The sequence below is a fragment of the Heloderma suspectum genome, chromosome 4, assembly GCF_057233095.1.
Source record: "Heloderma suspectum isolate Gila_16-S chromosome 4, 16-S_ref, whole genome shotgun sequence".
NCBI classification, from domain to species: Eukaryota; Metazoa; Chordata; class Lepidosauria; order Squamata; family Helodermatidae; genus Heloderma; species Heloderma suspectum.
Window position 1 is genome coordinate 265627379 of NC_139461.1, and position 20411 is coordinate 265647789.

General features: G+C 42.8%; 1 protein-coding gene across 2 annotated transcripts in view; it reads right to left on the reverse strand.

Annotated features, from left to right (window-relative positions):
* PPFIA4 (PPFI scaffold protein A4) overlaps positions 1-20411 on the reverse strand; it is a 167555-nt gene that overhangs the window by 21944 nt on the left and 125200 nt on the right. For both annotated transcript variants that reach the window (XM_084853671.1, XM_084853672.1), the window contains exons 14-23: positions 18769-18910; positions 16777-16982; positions 15039-15279; positions 14646-14681; positions 10384-10517; positions 9528-9694; positions 7379-7472; positions 5863-5944; positions 3323-3523; positions 1433-1495 (exon numbers count right to left, since the gene is read on the reverse strand). In XM_084853671.1, the coding sequence (XP_084709797.1) occupies positions 1433-1495; positions 3323-3523; positions 5863-5944; positions 7379-7472; positions 9528-9694; positions 10384-10517; positions 14646-14681; positions 15039-15279; positions 16777-16982; positions 18769-18910 (1366 nt within the window). The remainder of the gene's footprint in view (positions 1-1432; positions 1496-3322; positions 3524-5862; positions 5945-7378; positions 7473-9527; positions 9695-10383; positions 10518-14645; positions 14682-15038; positions 15280-16776; positions 16983-18768; positions 18911-20411) is intronic.

Here is a 20411-nt window from a genome sequence, read left to right on the forward strand (position 1 = left end):
GCTCAAAAAAGCAAGGTGATATAATCAGATTCTGAATTTAGTTTTTCTGAGTTCTGCCCACTCACATAGCTTTGTGCACCCAAGTATAGCGAACAAAACATAAGATAATGCAGGAGTCTCACCTGTGCCCAACTGCCCTCCTCAGTGTCCTAAATGTAACAATGCAGCATGTCAACAAAACAACAGGCAAAGTGAGTTATCACCACACAGGGTCTGACAATGTTTCATATACAAGCAGAGACCTTGCATGTAGTCAAACAAAATAATCAGGATACTCTTATGCAGAGACTGCACACAATTGCACAGGCATAAGGATGATTTTATTCTGAGGCTCCCATCCTATACCATTTCTACTTCAGAGGATCTCACTGTGGGTTAGTCTTTTGAGCTTCTCAACAATGAGCAGAAAAAGTCTAGACCACATATGACAGCATCACATGTGAGGTGACAAAAGGAAAGAGGCATATTCAAAACAGACAGATAAGCAGCAGATGCTGCATTGATGGAAGGTAGCAGGTGAAGCTCCCTGGAGATTTGACAATTTCTATCCCTAAATGAGAAACAAAATGGGCAGTGTGAATTTAGTGTTCTTACATTTGGCTTTGCTCAATATGCCAATTGCCACATGGTATATATCTGTTTGTTTGTTTATCTGATAAACTAATGTGTACCCAGCCCTGTCAACTACTAGGGTTCCCAGGGTAGCAAATACAAAACAAGACTATGTTGCAAACATGTGCCAATGAACAACTGCTAGTTGCCTAAGAGTGTGTTCACCATACAAACAGATAAATAGCAAATTGCCATGATCCATCAGACAGGTGAATATATTTTTCACTCTTATCCCAACCCAGGCACAGGCTAAGGAATTTTGACCTTAGTATACAACATATTCGCCTCTCCTTAAATATGAGAAAGAAACCTGCCAACTGACTTGCACTAGTCCCAAATCACAAATGCCAGTTGGGCAAATTGTACATCTGCCAGCCACCCAGTACTTGTTAGATATTAAGAGAGAGCCTTATCCAGAACAAGTCAGTTTTCTGAATAAAGTCGGTCATTTTTATCTGATGGAAAGGGACACAATTGTGTGTATGTGTTTTTAGTCCATAGCTTTACAATGAGAATTCCCAAGGTGGCTTGCAACAATTGTTAAGGCTCCTCAACAACACTAACAGCGCCTCAAACAAAAAGAATTTATTTGTACCACACAAGTCAATCACCAGGCCAAAGTTAAACCAGCCTCTCATCATGGGTAACCTATATTGCAAATATATACAGTGCTTAACACAGTGTATTCTGGAAAAGTCCTTATCTTTTGACCCAATGCAAAATCATTTCCCTGCCAGTTCTGACGAGGGTGAGCTGGCAGGGTCCTCAGACATGGAGGCACACATTACGCAAGGGAAAAGATTACACAGAAAAGACTTGCCGTTTTGGTTGAAGGTGCCATAGTTTCCATCTCCTCATGTGTAACCCAGACATTTCCAGATGACTAGGGCGAAAATATGAAGCAGATGAACAGGACAGGAAGGAAGTGACAGTAAAACATTTCAACCTGACAGCCATTTGAAATTAAGTCACTGCTGATCTGTGGATGGACATAGTTTTCCATGGGTGTGGAAATGACAATGATGCTATGAAAAGTCATGCTCAGTTTACACTAAAGAAAAATTGTATATTACGTTTCTTCAGAAAAAAAGTGAGGCTTTTGAAGTACCATTTTTCCAGATGGTAGACATGGACTGCCTTTGGTACCAAGCCTTTGGTGGAGGTTGTCAAGAATGAGGGTAGTAGAGGCTGAAGCCATGAGGGCCGATTTGGTTGTCACATAAGAAGTAGCCACCTGGAAGCTGATTGTTTTTTGGCCGTTTCTCAGCCCAGCAGCTCAAGGCCAGACTCTGCTCCGGCTAATTGGGAAAGTGATAATAGCCATGTCTGGTGGGAAGATTAAGCCTCCTTGGAGGGTAGAGTGGATTGTCCTGGGACTGGACTATGATTGGGTGTTTCAAATCTGCCTTGAGTTGCTAGGGCTGGACCATAAATAGGGGGGCAAAGAAGGGGTGGGTGTCTCTTCTTTTGCCCTGATGGTACTAGGGTATGTTGCCATTCAGTGGCTATCCTGAGAGGCCCATACTTTGGTATGTATAGAATAGACTAGCTAGCTTTATTATTTTGCTCCTGGGAGTATGTGCCCTGGTGAGTGGCATTTCTGGCTTTTGAGTATTGTAACTTGCTTGTAATTTCCTGTACAACCTACCACCCCTCCCCTTTCTCTTCCTCTTTGTTCCTTTTCCCTAATAAACTTTTATCCAACTCCCAGTTGGTGTGGTGCATCCTGTATAACTTCAGTGCTAAATACAGTGTCTATTGGCCTGGGAGGGAGGCTACTGAGTAATCTTGGGAAGACTTGTGGCCGAGTTGGGCTTGGCCTACCTTGCAAGGCTGTTGGGGTGAGTCCAACAGTCCTTCATAGAGGTGATGGAAGATCCTTTAGAATTTATCATATTAAGAGGCCTGCAATTGTAGGCTGTTTGTTTCCTTGGTGCCTCATTTTTTAGCCTACTGCCTGCTCTGTCCTATGTCCTTCAACCCCCCGGCCTGCCCCACATTCCTGCCTTATCCTGTTGTGGCCCCTGCTCCTTCAGAACAAGGAGAGAGAAAAAGATATTCATACATATTTTTCCATATATTTCTGCCTGCTGATACCTCCCACACAGCAAGCAGGGAACACAAAGCAAGCATGTTTCTGGGAGAATCAAGTATTTTTCAAAGAGAGCTAACCCAGCTAGTGTCCTGGGTATACGTTACTTCCAGTGATACAGAGAAAGCCTGATGTTAGCACTGCTACCAGACAGAGGTACACTTAGCACCTTACATAAGACTGCTCTACAGTGCCTACTCGTGACTACAATAGTGGGGGAAAGATGTAGCAGCCTTGAGCCATTTCACAAGGACATTGTGAAGGAAAGGCCATAGGCACTCACTACAACAGAGCAAACAAGCATGCTAAAATAACTAAGCTACTACTGAGGCAAAGGCTACTGGCCCTCACAATGGTGAAGTAAGGGCTTAGCTTTCTTGGATGCATTTAATAGCTTCTTCCCCTGAGGCATATGACTTATCACACATGAGGACCACAATGCTGATCAGAATGTTATATGCTGGCTAGAACCTGCAACTCTACGTTTCACTGAAAGGCTCTGGATTTGGGTTTCAGCCCTTCAGGTTGCATGTGACGCGAGCAACAGCAGCTTCCTAGCATTAAAGAGGGAAAGGCAACTGGTTTGTTAATCTCAAGAATCAAACATGAAGCACTTACTGTTCTTGAGGTTGGCGGAGCTGAAGGGCTTGTTAGTGACACCATTTCTTGAATTGCCAAACGCAGTTTTAATCGGTGAAGAGCATTACTAATGCCAATCTCCCTCTGTATCTCTGTATCTGACAAAGCAGACATGATGGCACCACTCTTCACATTGGCTCTGCAGGCGGCAACGTACCACGCAGGCATGCCCACCCAAAGCTACAACACAGAAGACCACAGATGAATTTGCATTTACATCTCCAGATACTCAAGCTTTCACACAGAACTCATGTTGTCTATAGTCTCAGGTAAGAGAGAAAAATTGGCTCAAGCCATAATAATTTTATTGTTAAAATGCTCCCAGGCCTTTTGTTATGCAGTGTATAGATGAGTATTGCTAGGGAGCAATGGGAGTGGTTTCCCACTACCATGACAAAAGCCTTGATCAAACATTGGTACCTTAATACATGTTAAAAGAGTTAACAGCAAATTGGGAAGGAGGTAACAGCACAGGGGAAGGGAGAGGAGACCTTTGCTGCAAAAGATAAAAGGCTTTCCCCTCCATCTCTATAACTGCAGCTTCTTTCTGTAGGCCAATGGAAATAAAGTGATAAAATTGACTAGACCAAATAGTAAGCCATTTCTGGTCTAGCCAATTTCACAGACACACTTTTCAGTTTAGCTTTTCCTGTTTTAAAATACTAAGTGAGTGCATGTGGATACACACCTATCTTTTCATCTACTAAAACAAATAAACAAAACTTTAAAAACAATTCAAAACTGCAGGCAATGGAGGAGGGCATTATTTATCATGGGCATTACCCAATAGATGTCCCATGGCTACTACATCAGAACATACACAATCTATTCAGGATTTTCCAGAGTTTACTGAAATACGACTTTAAAACCCCTGCAAAAGCATATTGATCAAGACCAAGGCAACTCACAAGAATGTATGTGTATCACAGGCAATGATGGCTCTACAGTATTATCTCAGAAAAGCTGTACTTTGAACACAGTCTTAATAGAGTCCTGTGGCATGGCAGTATTACATTGTTCACTGATTTTGAAGAACAAATGAGATTAAGGCTGCAATCTTATACCGACTTACCTGGGAGAAAGCCCTATTGAGCTCAACAGGACTTACTTCTGAGTACAAATGTATAGGGATTGTGCAGCAAATCTAATTAATTTTTCTCGGTGGTACACCTGTTGGAACTGAGGGGGGCAAATATTACAACAACAACAACGAAGTTGAGTAATTGGGAGGTGGAAAATGCAATATGATTATTGAAGATGAGGTATAGATGGGAAATTGGGCAAGTGGCTGTGATTTGTCCTCTTGTGCAAAACTGGAAGAAGTCTGCTTTAAATTAACAGTACAATATTCTACTTAGATACTTAGCTCCAAAGATATGTTAAACTAGATGCACAATATTGAAGAAGATGCAAGAAGCAATTTCCATATGTTGTGTATATACCTTGGTTGTTTGAAAACAATATTGAGGTAAATAATTGGAATAACTGAGCAAATCCTGTTAGATTTTCAATGAATTCTGAAGAGTTAACAGCAAATTGGAAAGGAAGTAATAGCATGTCATTGGCAAAGCCCTTCATCTCTGCCCATCAATGAATGGTACAACAAAAATCCAGGAAATCACAAAAATTATGAAATTTACAAGATGTACCAGATTATAAGGCACTGAAAACTCTGAACTGGATTCATTGTACAAATCCTTTGAATTTTCATAATAATGATGTTGTACAAATTTTTCTGTGCTTTAAGATGGCTATTTTTTGTGGCATAAGGAATGTGTTATAGTGAGTTATTTTTGGTATGTTCTTCCTTTGTGCAAGATAGAAATGCTGGGAAAATGTTATATCTATATATAAAGGTTTTACATTTATTTTATATTTATATTTTCAGCATTTCATTTAAACATATTAAAAACTGGCTTTAATTATATACACATTTTTATACATATTTGTCTCCAGACACTCCAAAGTGCTGTACAAATATATCAACAAGGGACTCAACAACATGCACTATGGATGATATAAACTTGTTCTTTATTCTTCTCATTAGTACATTTTAAGCCACATGATGGAAATTCTTGTTCAGTATTGAACATTTGCCATATATTTCAAAATGTAACTCTGAATGGAATAGGGAGACCCAAACGTTCATGTAAATATTTTGTCTGAAACTGGCCAAAATGTCTCCCATTCCCCCTACTCACTTTTGCTGCTGTTCTGGAAACTTATCCCCATGATTTGGGGACCATGCCTGTAGTCAGCATAATGAATTTGCAAAACCACACAGTAAAACGATCTGGCTATGTCATAATGTCACAAAGCCAATTCAGAGTGAGGCAGTGCTTCTTGCTCTAATTTTGAATGAGTAAACATTTTCACCCCTCTTCACAATACTTATCCAAATGTTCCTACATTGGGCTCCACCCTAGATATGAAAGATCTACGGGGAAAGATGGTCAACTAAGAGATGAGGTCACCTGGTAGATACCATTAATCATCTGAAGATCCTGAGGCGGACTTACCTCTAGCCAGGAGACTACAGTTGGGCCATCCCACTGAGCAAAAGGAATGCCCCTTCTTCGAGCATCTTCCAAAAGCTCATGCCTGGAAGGAGAAGCAGTAAGCAGTAATATAACAACTTCCTTGCTAGCTGTACAATCCTACTGAGTTCACAGCTAGTAGTGTAGTATATTTCCAGCCCCATTTGCAAAAAAAGAAAAAGAAAGAAGAGGAAAAAATAAATTGAGGAAAATTTAAACGTTTTGCACACAGCAACATAGGCATAGCAAGCTATCCCACATCACAGTGTGGGTCATGATATTGTGCTATAGGTAATATTTTGGATCTAGTGCGCTTGTCAGCAACTAATTTTTAACAAGGGCCATATTTTGAACTGAGCAAGGGTGGGATAGCCAGCAACATTGATGTCACCTATTCCCACATAAGCCGAGGTTCAGGTAAAGGATTCTTTAACCCCTTTCCAATATGAACACTAGCATTGGCAAAGTCCTTTCTTTAGGAACTTGAAATGCTCAATCCATTTGTGCCTTAGTTTGCAACAGGAATGAACAGCTAAGGTGCATAAAGGCAAAATCACCCTCCACTGCTGTTCATACTGGGGAGAAGGGGGTTAAATAAATCTTTTTTTGTGTCTCAGCTTTGGACAAGGGAGCTCAGGGACAAGATAAAGTGGAAATGGAAAGGGAGTCATTAGGATCAGGCCTATGCTGAGGGTCTGATCATGAGAAGCCTCTGAATATCAGATAGTCTAATGTGAGTATACTGCTTGAGGGGAAAACTCCAGGTTTCTAAACACCTGAAAAGGCTCTTAGAGACTTACTCAAAGAGGCGTGTCTTGACTACCTGCACAGGTAGTGATGGTTAAGACTATTCCTAAGAAATTGTTCTAGTCCTTTTTGAACAGTTTTACTGTGGAGATAGAATGTTACTGAAAAGGTGGGATTTTGAAGCTTTGGAAATTCTTCTCTCTCTTCCTCAGGATGTTCTACTCAAGCTACCACCCTATGAGTATCCCAGCTCTCTAGTCTGTACAACAGTGGTCTTTAACATGGTAAGCCTGATGGCAGGGCCTGTCTCTTTTTTATTGTTGTGAGATGCTTTGGAAGACAATAACTATCTGAAAAGTGGGGTAAAAATCCAGTTAATTAATTAATTAATTAATTAATAATAAATGGATCTCTAATTGCTCTGGAGCTCCTCAGCAGCTTATCAGAGATTCCATGATGAGAATATGAGCAACAGATGAGTTCTATCAAAGATATTTTAAAATTCTTCCCCTGCAATGCGTAGCTGCCAGAAATGAATGGGCAAATTCTAGAGCACTCTTAAGATCATATGGGGAGATAGTTCCAATAGGCGAGACTCTGTGCTCCATATGAACTGAGGATTTGCCCTAGAATACTTGCCAGAATCTTCTACAACCTGCAGAGATTCTGTACTAATGTAGTCAAAACAATGTTCCCCAAGGGAATGAAGTTTAAACATGTCTGTAAGGAATACTGAAGTAGGTATGCTCACTTTTTTTTGAGGCGTCGGTCTTTCTCTGCTTGAGCTCCTAGCTTACCGAGACCAAGAGAATCCTGTATATTGATCTCTGAATCTGTCAGTATAACTGGGAAACACAAGACATAGAGAATTAAGATGAGAGGCCTCTGGGGACCCATAAAAGCTAGGGCCACATAAAAGAAATCTCAAAAACTGAAAATAATCCAATTTATCTACCCAGCATATATTTTGCATCAGATTTTCACAGTTGCTGCATTCCCCTTGATAGCAAGGACTTTAAGTCTCAGAAGCAGGTGAAGCCTACATAGCCTAATACAGTACTGAATATCTGATATTTCAGGGTTTGGAGAATGACAGTTCAGTAGAGAATGCTATAAGAAATTTTCATTCTTTTTAGAGTACTACAGCACTATGTAATCCTACAAATATTTACACTAACCCTTCAATATTGTATATAATACCAAATTTATTTATTTAATTAATGTAGTTATTTATTGCATTTATATCCTGCCTTTTTTCCTCTGTCAAGGAACCCAAGGCAGCTTACATTCATCATCCTCTCCATTTTATCCTCACAGCAACAACCCTGTGAGGTAGGTTGGGCTAAGAGTCTGTGACTGACCCAAAGTCACCCAGTGACTTCCATGGCCAAGGGGGGACTAGAACCTGGATCTTCTGGCTCCCAGTCCAACACTCTCACCACTACACCACACTGGCTCTCAATTTATCCCACAGAATGTCCAGTTTCTTCATGGACCTCAACCACTACCCTTCTACTGATGGTTGCACTTTAACCACTGTCCCTTCCCAGCTAAGCTTCCTACCATCCCAGACCTGTTTCTCTTATCCCACTCCCCAGAATCCCACCACCACCACCACCACACTTTTGGGTCTTCCTATAGCTTCCACTGGGTTATTATTGTCAGGATCCAGACTTATGGCCCCACACCTTCCCTGCATCACTACTGCCCATGTAGACTGTCACCAACCACATCCCCTCCTACCTGACCCACTCATTCTCAGATGGGCATCATATGAAAGTAGCTCCTATGATAGGATGCCATATTTAGCCAATTAAAAAAAAACTACATGCAAAAATAATTTAAAAAATTATCACAGAGGCAGCCTCCCTAATGGCTTTTTTCCTAAATGTGCTGTCTTCTTCAGACAATTCAAAGCGTCCATGCTAAATCCTTTTTCTTCAGTTGCTAGGATCATGCCACCCCTAGGTTTCAGCATTTGCTTCTTGTGACTTTGCACATCTTCAGACTTCCAGTTCTTCCTTTCAAGACTTTCACTCCTCCACCTCTGATCCCATCCCCTCTCTCTTGCTCATTCTGCTCCACACAATGGTATCTGCCACCAGTCCAATTTAGGGACATGAATTGGTAGGTTGTAATTATAAATGAGATTAGACATGCACTGGATGCTCTTCTGACTCTTTCCTGAAGATGCAGTGTCAGTGCAAGACAAAAGGGACCTACTTTTACTGTTTCTGACACTTTACTTTTGGACTAAAGAGCTGAATGAAAGAGCATGCTGATCAGATTCATCTTTTGGCTGGTTCTTCTGCTTCTGTCATTATGTCTTCAGCTATATTGTTCCCTATGCCTCAACTAGTTTAATCATCAAGCTATTTTCTTTATCCTTGGCTCCTCATTTCCATTAAATCCTTCCTCAGCATCTACTTAGGCTGCAATCCTACACACTGTTGGGCTGCTGAAATCTCACTGATGTCAATGTGATATGAGCAGCCTAAATTCTGCTGGACTGTAGTGTTTCATTTGGGGGCCTTCTGTGACCTCAATAACTATTCTGTGCTATCTGCTCCCCATCCTTTCTCATAATTGTCACTAATTCACGAATCTCTGTCCCCTCCTTTCCCCTTTGTAGTATGTTACTTATAATAAACCCTTGTATGGGCACTATATAAACATGTTCAACTATTGTACCAAAAGAGAAAGATGATCTAAATATTCCAAAAACTGAGGGAAACTAATCTAACTGGCATCTTGAGTGCTGATCTTATCACTTCCTTCATCTATATTTTTCCATTCTATTAAGGGTGTTTAGAGAGAGCTCTCTACCCAAAATGGTCACCTGCCCAAGGAACCCATTGAAGAGTAGCCTTCTCTTAGAGGGGATGAAAAGAGTCAAAGACCTTGCCCAGTAGCGCCTTCTCTGCTCAGCTGGATCAAGCGTCCTTTCTCTTTCTTTCCAAACAAGCGCCCAATAGAGGATTTGATGCCTTTCCTCTTGGAGCCTTTGTGCAGAGAATCCTGGCTGCTGTTGCTGCTGCTAGGGTTACTTGCTTGGTCCTCCAAAGAACTAAAGGATGTTAAACAAAGGGCAAGAGGTTTAGACTGTCATCATCTACAATAAAGTGAGGGTGCCTTTCCCCTCTGGTAGTCATCCCCATCTCTGCTTTTCACCAAAACATTCCTAGCACTTCCCACAGTGGACCTATCCAGTCACTCCCTGTTTGGGAGGGAGGGCCACAGCCAGTGCCAACATTGTGCCAAACAACTGGGCAGTCAAAACGGACACATTTCCAGACATCTTCCTATCATTTGATGGGCACTTTACTGATTTGTTCCAACATTCCTATCATGCATCATCAGTCCTTTACTCCACAAAGGAACGGTCAGATCCTTTGTTGAAGAACAGCTTCTGTAGAAGAACTATTGCCACCTATAGCCTCTGGAGTTAGAATGAAACATATGCATGGTCAGGTTTCTAACAGTACACATTTAGTTCCAGTTTCTCTCCCAGTCCTCAGAGTGGTGAGCAAAATCAGCATTAGGCACATTCTCCAGGAAAGGTTTGTAGGCATTGATCATATGTACATGGTTCTACAACCCCCCTTCCCATGCTTCACTCTCTCATTCCAATTGGGAAAGGTCTGGGAACACTTTACTATAACATCTGACCCACCTGTTCACCTAGTGAAGTTGGGTATATCTGCCCCTCTACAGTAGGCAAAGCCCATCCTCTCATCCCTTGCCAGCCCCCTATACCTCTTGCCTTCCTCCTGACTCAGAGCAGGATGTCCAAACTTCTCCAGCCGCAGGGTCCTGGGTGAGGAAGGAGGAGAAGTCTCACATTTTATGGTGGTTTTATCTTCTCGACTCTCATCTCGACCAGCTGGTGACTGAACAGATAAGGTGAGGTCAGCGTGCAGATCCCTGTCCAAACACCTCCCTCCCATCTCTAGCACACTCACCATAGGCATAGCTCACCTGCCAGTTCAATTAAAGGAGAAGGTGGAACAGGGTCACATGCATTCAGAGTGTCACGGGGACTGCTGCTCACTGCATGCCCTAATCCAAAGGCCTGGATGACTGAGTGACAATTATCAGTGTCATTTGGAGTGATGGAGCCCTAATGGGAGGGAATGGAGCCCAATAACAGCAGGAAGGAGGAGACATGTTGCGACCCACCAGCAACAAGTAGTCATGAGGAGAGCAGCCTCTACCTTCCCAAGGCCCATGCTCACATATACAGAGCCACCTTTTGAGTCTGACTATTCAAACTGCACAGATTTCTGAAGACAGGTAAAGAAAGTGTTGGCATCATTTAGATGAGCATCTAACATATTTCCATCTGCTATTATCGGGTCTGAAGTAGCTTCCCACTGTTATAAGGGTCATCCTTGAAGTACCATCCATCCATAATATGTTCTCCACTCTCTGGGTTGAGGGCAGGCAATTTCCTGCCTAAGCCAGGGAACTAGGTCCCAATCAGCGCAATCCAAACGTTGATAGGATGGTGACCATGTACCCTGCTTAAGCCTCCTTTGAAGCAGGAATTGAAGAGGCAGGCTTAAAGAACACTGCATGCGTAAGTCAAGGTGAGAGAAAGTAGCCAACAGAAGCTGAGCATGTGTTGAAATAATATCTTGTTCTCCCAGAGCCTGGTCTGGAGCAAAGCCACCTCAGTTACTGTCTTGTAGAAATAGCTAGCATCTTAAGATTTCCACTTCTGCCCTGATAAACTATCACCAAGAAGTCAATGAGAAACTGTTTTGGCTTCACCTACTGTACAAAGCATTCTCTCTCAAGCAAACAGAATTTGACACTGCAAGCAAGGTTCTCTAAGCACCCAAGCGGAGAGAGAGCAAACATGCTTCCATAAAGGCCATAAGACATGGACATGGAGGAGGAGGAGGAGATACTACTGTTGAAACAGGAATTGTGTCCAAACTCATTTACACTGAGCAAATCACAGGCAGGCATTGGGGCTGAATGCAAAGACAGACAAAAACAAAGAAGCAGGCAGAAGCATGCAGGGGATGGCAGGGGTTCGTTGCACACTACCATAGCCAGCCAGACTGCAGTTATGCTATTAACTGTAGAGAGCGGATGTTGAATGCAAAATTGATAGTTGCTTCTCAAGCCAGGCCAAAAATCCTCCCCCCTTTCCAATTTCACAACCAACTTCACTCCTCCACAAAAGTGTATATGGGATTTTTCAGATGCTTTAGGGAGGGGCAGCATCAAAATTCTAAGATGCTTTTGGGAGTGGGGGTTTCATTTACCTTAGTGATATACAAGGTGACTGAGAGTTTCAGTGTTTTTAAAGGCTTCATTGCTGCCACTCATAGCAGTCAATAAAGCTCTCTGTGCAGCTTCCATCCCATCCCCTTTTCCTGGGGGCTGGGCCAGACAAAAGCTCACATAGCATCCTTCCTAAAGTCATTCTTCTGGCCCAGCCCCCAGAAAATGTTACTAGGATGGATGTTGCACAGAGAGCCTTGCCATCTGCTAGAAGCAGCCATGAATAGGCATTAAAAATATTAAAAAGGGAGGAAAGGAACCCTCAACCACCTCATATAACACTAAAGCCAACCACAACCCTCCCTCCTGAAAATGACCTAGAATTTCATCACACCCAATCTTGGGGGGGTCTTTTTTGCCCTTGTCCCCCCACCTTCCACCCACCCACACACCCCAAATTGCCAAAAGAAGCTGGGACAAAACATTTGACCCAGCTCTAGCTTCTCCAGAATCCTAAAGCTGTGTATGAAGAAAAATTTTGCAAAGGGAGCATCTCCTCCCCATAAGTGCATCTACAGGTTATGTCACAAACCTACACCAATAGTGGGATAACTGGTCAACAAAATGGATGGGGTGAGAGCCACATTGTGGGGAGCAACCCCTTTTTAAAAACTGAAAAACTGGTTGTGCATGCAAAACTGCACATCCTATGAAGGAACAAATATTTGGGCTGTGTTGTTGTTTTTTAAAAGTAGTTTACACCGTGTGGAATTAAAGCAGTATTTCTTGGTTCCCTATTTTTTAAAGGGCTACATAAGTAGCCCTTTTAAAAACAATGCTCAGACAATGCATTGGGGAAGTCCTCACCTGGGAAGAACTGACTTTGTGTCTGACAGACCAAACACTGAAGGCAGGAGAGGGAAGGAGAAAGGCAAGGGAACTAAAGTCAGAAGTAAATCATATTATGCCTTTGGGAAAAGGGATGGGAGGCTGGAATTGTAGCTGCTACCTTGGGACTTACTACTGAGACATCACTGCCTGTGCTCAGGCTCCAGAAGGAAACAGAAGAATACAGCACCAGCCCCTGCAACAGGCATGGTACAGATACTAAAGGCCAGAATTTCTGCCTTTGTCTTTTCAACTTTTCACGTGCTGCACTTTAGGTCTCAGATTCTTATCTTCTAGCTCAGACAATGGATGTCTGGGACTTGAGCTGGAGATCACACTTTCCAGGTCTAGGTTTGGGAATGGACACACACAGTTACAGCCTAAACCTGACATTATCCAATCAGGTGCTCATGACAGTCACACAGCCAGCTTATGCACGGCCATTTCAATAGCGCTGTCTAAAGGATGATCTGAATTTAATCACTGAGTACTGGGAAAGCAGCAGTGAAGGCAGACCTGGTGGGGAATCATTTGTATCCACTGGAACGAAAGGACTACAAGGTCTCCATCTCTCACAAAAGTTGCTGTCTGTATACAGTCCAGGAATTGCAACATTTTCTAGTCTATTGAAATTTAAACATTATTTGTGTTCAGCAGTCGAGGTGTGGCATTTCAACACTCCGTATTTTTCCTGACCTCATGTTTATTGCCCTCCAGAGTCCCAGCCTCACCTCCCAGATCCTGCCTTTCACCCCCACCCCCACTCTCATATTTTACACCTGCAATGCATATATTAATGTATTATACATTTTGTTTTTTAGTTTGGTCACAAAAATTGGGATTTCTGATTTCAGAGTTTGCCTTTTTAGTGAAACATTCTAGACCTCCTGGCTTTACTAGATCCACAGATGCAGGCACTGATACAGCACATGTAAACCTAATCCCAGTGACAGGAGGTGCACTGACTTGAGACAAGGACAATCATCATAGGTTAAGGTCCTCTTTAAAAAGTGTGTTTACTTGAAATAAACCTTTTTTAAAGTTCACAAACTGGCACAGGCATGGTGGGTAGAAGTTGTGCTTGTTATCTATGTCATAACAGGCACTAGCCAATAGGTGCCTGTAATATTTATATGACTATAACTTACACAGCACTACAAGGTACAGTTGATAATGGGGGAGCACATTCACTCAACAGCAATATTCAGAAGCTTTGACTGCAGAGAAAATATGATCTCCCTGCATTAAAACTTATATCTGGATCTCCTGTAGCAACTAATAACTGTGCATTTACTATCAAACAATTATATGTATGTATGTATGTATGTCAAACAAAATAGCACATGTGACTATACCCATAAGGAATTTTTAAAATCTGTAATTGGAATTGTAGTGCAGCCCTGCCCATTCCTTCCCTGATCTTTCTAATTCCTGTTGCAGGGGGGATTTTAGTATTGGTGCACAGGAGGCAAGGGGAGAGGGTAAGCAGAAGGACTGAGGAAGATGTAGCAGATGCACAAGCTCCTCCTGCACCATTAACAAAGGCAAAGTCAAATTCTCTGGGTTGCAACCTGGCAACCCTACAGAAAAGTCTTGGCCAATTCTTTCTTTTTTCCGTGTACACATTTTGTGGAAGCAGTTAAGAGACTGTAAGCAGATTCAGAGTCCCTCCCTAAAATAGCACAATATTTTGCAATGACTGCTGCTACTTTTCTGAGGAGACAGAAGTTTTCCAGAATATGGCCAGCCCAGCTCCACTATGCTAGTGCACTAGAACTGCTCAACATTACTATGACAGGGTTAGCAAGGGAGCAAAACAGCAACTGGGTTACAGAAGAAGAACAAAAGCAGACATCCAACAGGAAAAAAAGAAAAAAAGAAACTGACAGACTCACAAGTAGCTTTCTCCGGTGTTTCCTCAAGTCACTGGGCTATCAAAGTCAAGATGCAAAAGGAGTAGAAGTTAGCTCAAAATGACAGAAGGCAAACTGTTAGCACTTCAAAAGGTTTGCTACAACTTGGACTGAAGAGAGCATAAAAAATGGTGGGCACTAATGATGGTGGATGTGGCCTTCTGAAGAAAAACATCCAGCATGCAATTGTGTCATTAAATGCCTTGACATAATAAATAGAACCCATGTGGCAATGTTAAGGGCCTGAGGTCCTGGGCTGTGCAGCCTGCCCAGACCAGAGCAGGAAGCAATGACAGCAGTCTAAGAGGAAGTCACTGAATAGCCCACCTGTCTTCCTGGCCAAGTGTCTCATCCCTCCTCTCTGTCCCTGCTTACCAGGGTCATACTGCATATTCGATCGAGGTCCTGGGCCGTGCTGCGAGAGGTGAGCTTGGGAGTAGAGCGCCCACTGACAGGGGGAGATGAGCTGGCCAAGGACAGGGCAGTAAGCGAGGTGGGGATGGATGCTCTCTTGCGTAGCTGTGTCAGATTCAGGGCCTCCATACTACCACTGGTGACACGGCTCTCCAGCTGCTCAGCCCGCAGCTCAGTTGATTCTTTCTCCTCCTGGATCATCCTGAAAGGAGAATAGGCATTTCAGCACAACTGGCAATTTTAACATCCCTAGAGGTGCCACTTGGGATCCTTCTTATTTACTACCCCCATTACGCAGGAAGAGGAAGAGGCATTTGAGGATTCCAGGCAAAACATGACTCTGGGTCAAAAACTCAACCCAGAACCATGCATTCATGTGCCACCCAGACGGCACCAATCCCTTCCTCCAGGACTTCCATTGCTCATGCATCTACATAACTAAGCAGGCTGGTCCCACCTTACTCATACAAATACTGAAGTGAGCCTAGAACTCTGCTTCTGGTATGTGACTGATTCTCTCTACTTCTTAACAGCTGTTTTGTCAGGCTCTCAAGCACACGCTTCTGCATTCCTTACTCATGGCTCAGATTTTCAAGACTTTCAACATCTGAAGTGCTAAAAAACCTAACCTTTGTATTAAAAGTTGAGATACTGATGTGGTTCAATGACTGAAGGTGCTGAGCTTCCTTGTGCTTTAATCCAGCCTTTCCCAACCCTGTACCCTCCAGACATTTTGGACTAGAACTCCAATAATTCTTGACCACTGTCCAAGTTGGCTAGGGCTGATACGAGTTGCGGTCCAAAATATCTAGCGGGCACCAGATTGGGGAAGCCTGCAGTTTAATCCATCACCATATTTCTTGCAAGGTAACTTTCATTACACATTAAAACAGGAACTGAAAGCCATCTGGTGTCCTTTTCTGTACCTCATTGTGGACTCCTGCCTAGAAGTCACCTAGCTTTCTTTGCTTCAGATTCCTCATTTATTTAAAAAGAAATTGTCTTGACGGCATCAGAGACACAAAAATTTGCAATGAGCATGCAACTATGAGGCTGAGGTTGGGACAGGAGGGTTACTCATTTGCCTCTAACTGACATAGCAGGAGATCTCAGGGCATGAGTACGCCGGGACAAGATATGTTTCTATTTGGTACAATGTTGGTTCACTACGTAAACATCAGTGCTGAGATAACATCAGTAACTTGTAGCTTAAAAACAGAATAGCATTCTGTGTTCCTACATGGCTTGGTTATTTCCAAGGCAATTGTGCTTGGTCTCTGGTCTCCATCTTCTTCAGGTTCTGCTCCTCCTCCAACCTTTTTTTAGTCTCCAAAGAGAATGTTAAAACTGTGCATGTCTACATCCCTTATTATAGAGAATAATATATTTTGTTTTATGTCATCTATGCTTTGAAATGTTCAGAAGGGACTAGAGATGAATGAAGGGTTTATGTTTTCTGGGAGACAACCTCAAAAACACTGATTATTATAGCTTGGGGCTCCCAGACACTGATTGCATCCCTCAGCATCTATTCCTGACTTTTCATGAAATCTCAATCCTGTGTACTTGTTGCTTTCTTGGGGACCAGTCATATGACTTTCTGATTTTATACATCCATCATTTGCCCCCTGAATACACATAGGTTCAAAAGAAATGTATAGGGTGCATATACCATGAGCTTGACTGGTACATTCCATACCTGATCTCCTCATTGATGGCATCCAGTTGTTCCTGCAGCATCATGGCAAGGGTCTGGGCATCAGAGTGACCGCTGGGAGATAGCAGGTCCATAGAGCTAAAGACTGTCTCCTGATCATCCTCATCAACATCAGAGATCTCTGGGTCACTGTCGAAGGAGTGAGCTGTGGTGGTCAGGCCCCCAGCTGGCTGGGGAAGCTCCCAATCCTGAACACAAACACAAGATAGCCAATGCAAGGCATTACCTTCCATGATCAAAATCAGAATGAAACATCACCACCATGCTGAAATACCAACAGGGCGGGCCCAAAGGGAAGAATGCCATTGCCCATAGCTGTGCCCTGAGATGATGGGCTGGGCTGACAATGCCCTCACTGAAATGAACTTGAAATGACTGTGTGAAGACTGGGCCTCACTGGAGGCTCTCTGAGAGTCTCCTACTTTTGAAAGGAATGCCTGGCGCACAGGGCAGACCATTACATTAGTTCAAAACACAAGTGTGAGTCCTTGGCTCTTTGGCTAAGAGAAATGCCAGGTTTCTTATGTTAAGGTAGTCTGGATATGGCTTAGTATGGGGCTAGAGTGGCCAGATTCAGTACAGAGCAGCACCCCACACCTTTACTAATTGTGTAGAAGAAAGAATGTCAGCAGGTGCTTCACTGACCATCATGGCATCTCACTGTAAGCAAGCAGTGTGTTGCTTTGCCTAGACTAGAGAGTCTAACAACAAAGAATGAAAACGGTCATAGAATCAAACTATAAAACATTCAGATTTTGTTCCTGTAGTCTGCCACAAGTCATGCAAAAATATAGCTGTAAGCATCATCAAGCATGCGCTAAAGAATACTTGGTGGTCTTCACAATAGCCTTCTACAAGTGTATCAAAATTAGTCTGACAGCTTCACTGCTGGAAAGGCATAAGAAACTATTTTTTCTATAGTGCCCGTGTCTCTATTAGCAAGCAGGTACTTTTCTGCTGATTACATCAATGGTCACAATCTTCAAGAAACCAGATTAGATATTTCCATCAGTGCCACAGTGGGGTGAAGCCAAAAGTCTACCTCCCTGTATCCTGCTATTAAAGTCACAGGTGCCCTGTCTTGTACTGGATTTGTCAGGCCTCCACAGAACTGTTAGCTCCTTACGTGAGAGTTTAACAAGGGGTTCCTTGCTCCTCACTCTGCAACCAGTCAGCCCTCTGAACTCTTCCAAGAATATACTTGTTGCCTTGAGTGTTCCATGGGGGAATAAAGGCAGTATAAAAATATACTAAATAAATAAATAAATCACCAACGCAAGCAGCTTCACCAAGGCATTTGCCAGTACCCTTTGACTCTGCTGTTAGCAAGTGGATTGGACTGAGGAATAACTGAAGTCCACTGACATAAAACTTAATCAATTCAAATTGCATTCAGCTTTGAATTTGCCCTTAGGGGGACCATATCTAACACATTCTAATTTTCTCAAAATGTGTAGTTACATCTACACTATCCAAGCAATTCCTGTTTTGAGCAGCTCACTGATGCCTAAACATGTATTTAAAACATGGATACATTGCCAGTCCAAACTGCAACATAGCTTCCAAAAATAATTACGACCATAAAAGTACAATAAAAGTACACCACCACACCCAAACGGAGCAGTAAAATGTAAGGGCTACAACAGGCTTCTTTCTTGCCCAGATTTCACAGCATGGCAAAGATCCTTTGAAACTTCATCTCACCACCCTCTGCACAAGCCCATCACATAAGTACTGTCCTGGCCACCATCCAGTGGCCTTTCTGCGCAACAGGGAGTCTCTTTCCTTCAGAGGGGGTTAGGTCTGCAGCTGTTACTGCCAAGTGAAAGGCCAAAGCCCCTCATTTTAGAGGCACAGGACAGCTGCTGCAGCTGTTGCCATCACAAAGATTTTGTGATCTGCTCCAAGATACAGCCGTAACTGGAGCTGCCTGCTAGAGATTAGCAGGAGCAAGGCGAACATCAGGAGTTTTACCTTGGAGGGTTCTTCCCGCAGAGCTGCAAATCGGCTCTTTGGTGCCCGGTGAAGGCTGGATGGTGTTCCAAAAGGTTCAGCTGATGCATGGACCATAGTGCTCAGGGGATACCTGAGGTCTGGAGTACTTCCAACCAGGGACCTATGAAAAACAGGAAGCGGGACTAATTGTCTTACATAAATAATTCAAATAAGCATCATTTAAAGTCTCATTTTAAAGGGGGAATCCTCAAATTAAATACTCTAAAATATGTTTTTCTCATGTCTTATTGGTCAATAGCTAGAGATGTGAAGGCTTGGAGAAAGACTGGGGGAAAACCCCAGAACAATTAGGGGAGAAACCTTTTCCCCCCCAATTTTTCAAAATTCCCTAGGAAAAAAATGGGTCTTTAATTTTTTTCTGGTCCCTCCCCCCATCACCCATTTTTTTCCAGGGTGGGGGTGGTCCAGACATTCAAATCTCTATCAATATCCTAAAAACAGATATACTGCCAGTGTCTGAAATTCCCGACAGAACATACGCTGAAACACAAAGTACAATATCATTTGTCTAAATGCCCTGAGGAATAACCAAAACATTCAGCTAATTATAAGTCTGTAAAAACAAGAACACCCTTTGTGTAGAAGTAGCTCTTACATTGTCACAGATTACATACGAGGATATATAGTGACTATAGGCTTGGATTATATGTTTTGGATAACTGAGGGACAGACAGTGGCATGTGATCATAACAGGTACCAGGGAAGAGTAGTCCAAATTGCACAGAGCAGCAAGAACAGTGCTGCTCACCACAGCTCCATCACTTGGTACATGAAGCCTCTTGAAGTTAGTTCCATTTAAAAAAAATCTTGGTGGGCCTGCATTAATTTTATATCTTCTCCAGTGAGAACAAGGAAGGGAATGTAGCACCCTGATCTTACCAAGAGGAAACGGGTACTTCATGAGGTTTTTCCAAAGCTGAAAGGAACAATCTAGTAGTTCATTCATTGCTATTATGGGCTGTTCTATGTGAGGCTTTTATTGTGCACTTGTCATGCCTTGCTCAGTTATTTACGGGTGCTTTACACAACGTTGTGACCCTCCAAGTTCGCTTCTGTTTTTCAAGAGCACCTCCGGCGGGGGGGGGGGGAGGGTGGAGCAGGGAAAGTGCAGGGGGGGTTTTCATCCCGAAACAAAGCAAAAGTCCCCACTAGTGTAAGTGCATTATTCTGCTTTGCCACAGCGCCACGTAGAGGTTATGTAGCGGAAAGTACAGAAAGGAAAGAAAGGAAAAGCTCTTTGTATAGAGATCCGATCTTAATTCTGCAATGAAACTGGAAGTAGATACAGCCTCATCTAAAAAACCTCTATTTCTACCCTGCTTTCTGAAACAAAATACGCTCAAGGTGGTCACAAGATTAAAACAATAAAAGCACCACAATAAAATACAACAATCACATGTAAATAGCAGTAGTTATGGTGGAGCTGGAGTATTGCCAATCATCAGTCAGGGAAAGGGGAAGACTCCACTTCCCATAAACAGAGGATCAAGAGCCTGCCCCAGGATCACTCTCAACAGTCCAGAGAAACACAAGCACAGCACCCGTTTTCATGTTGCTTCTTGTTGGATTGAGGCCAAAACATAAAGTTAAACAAGCACTTA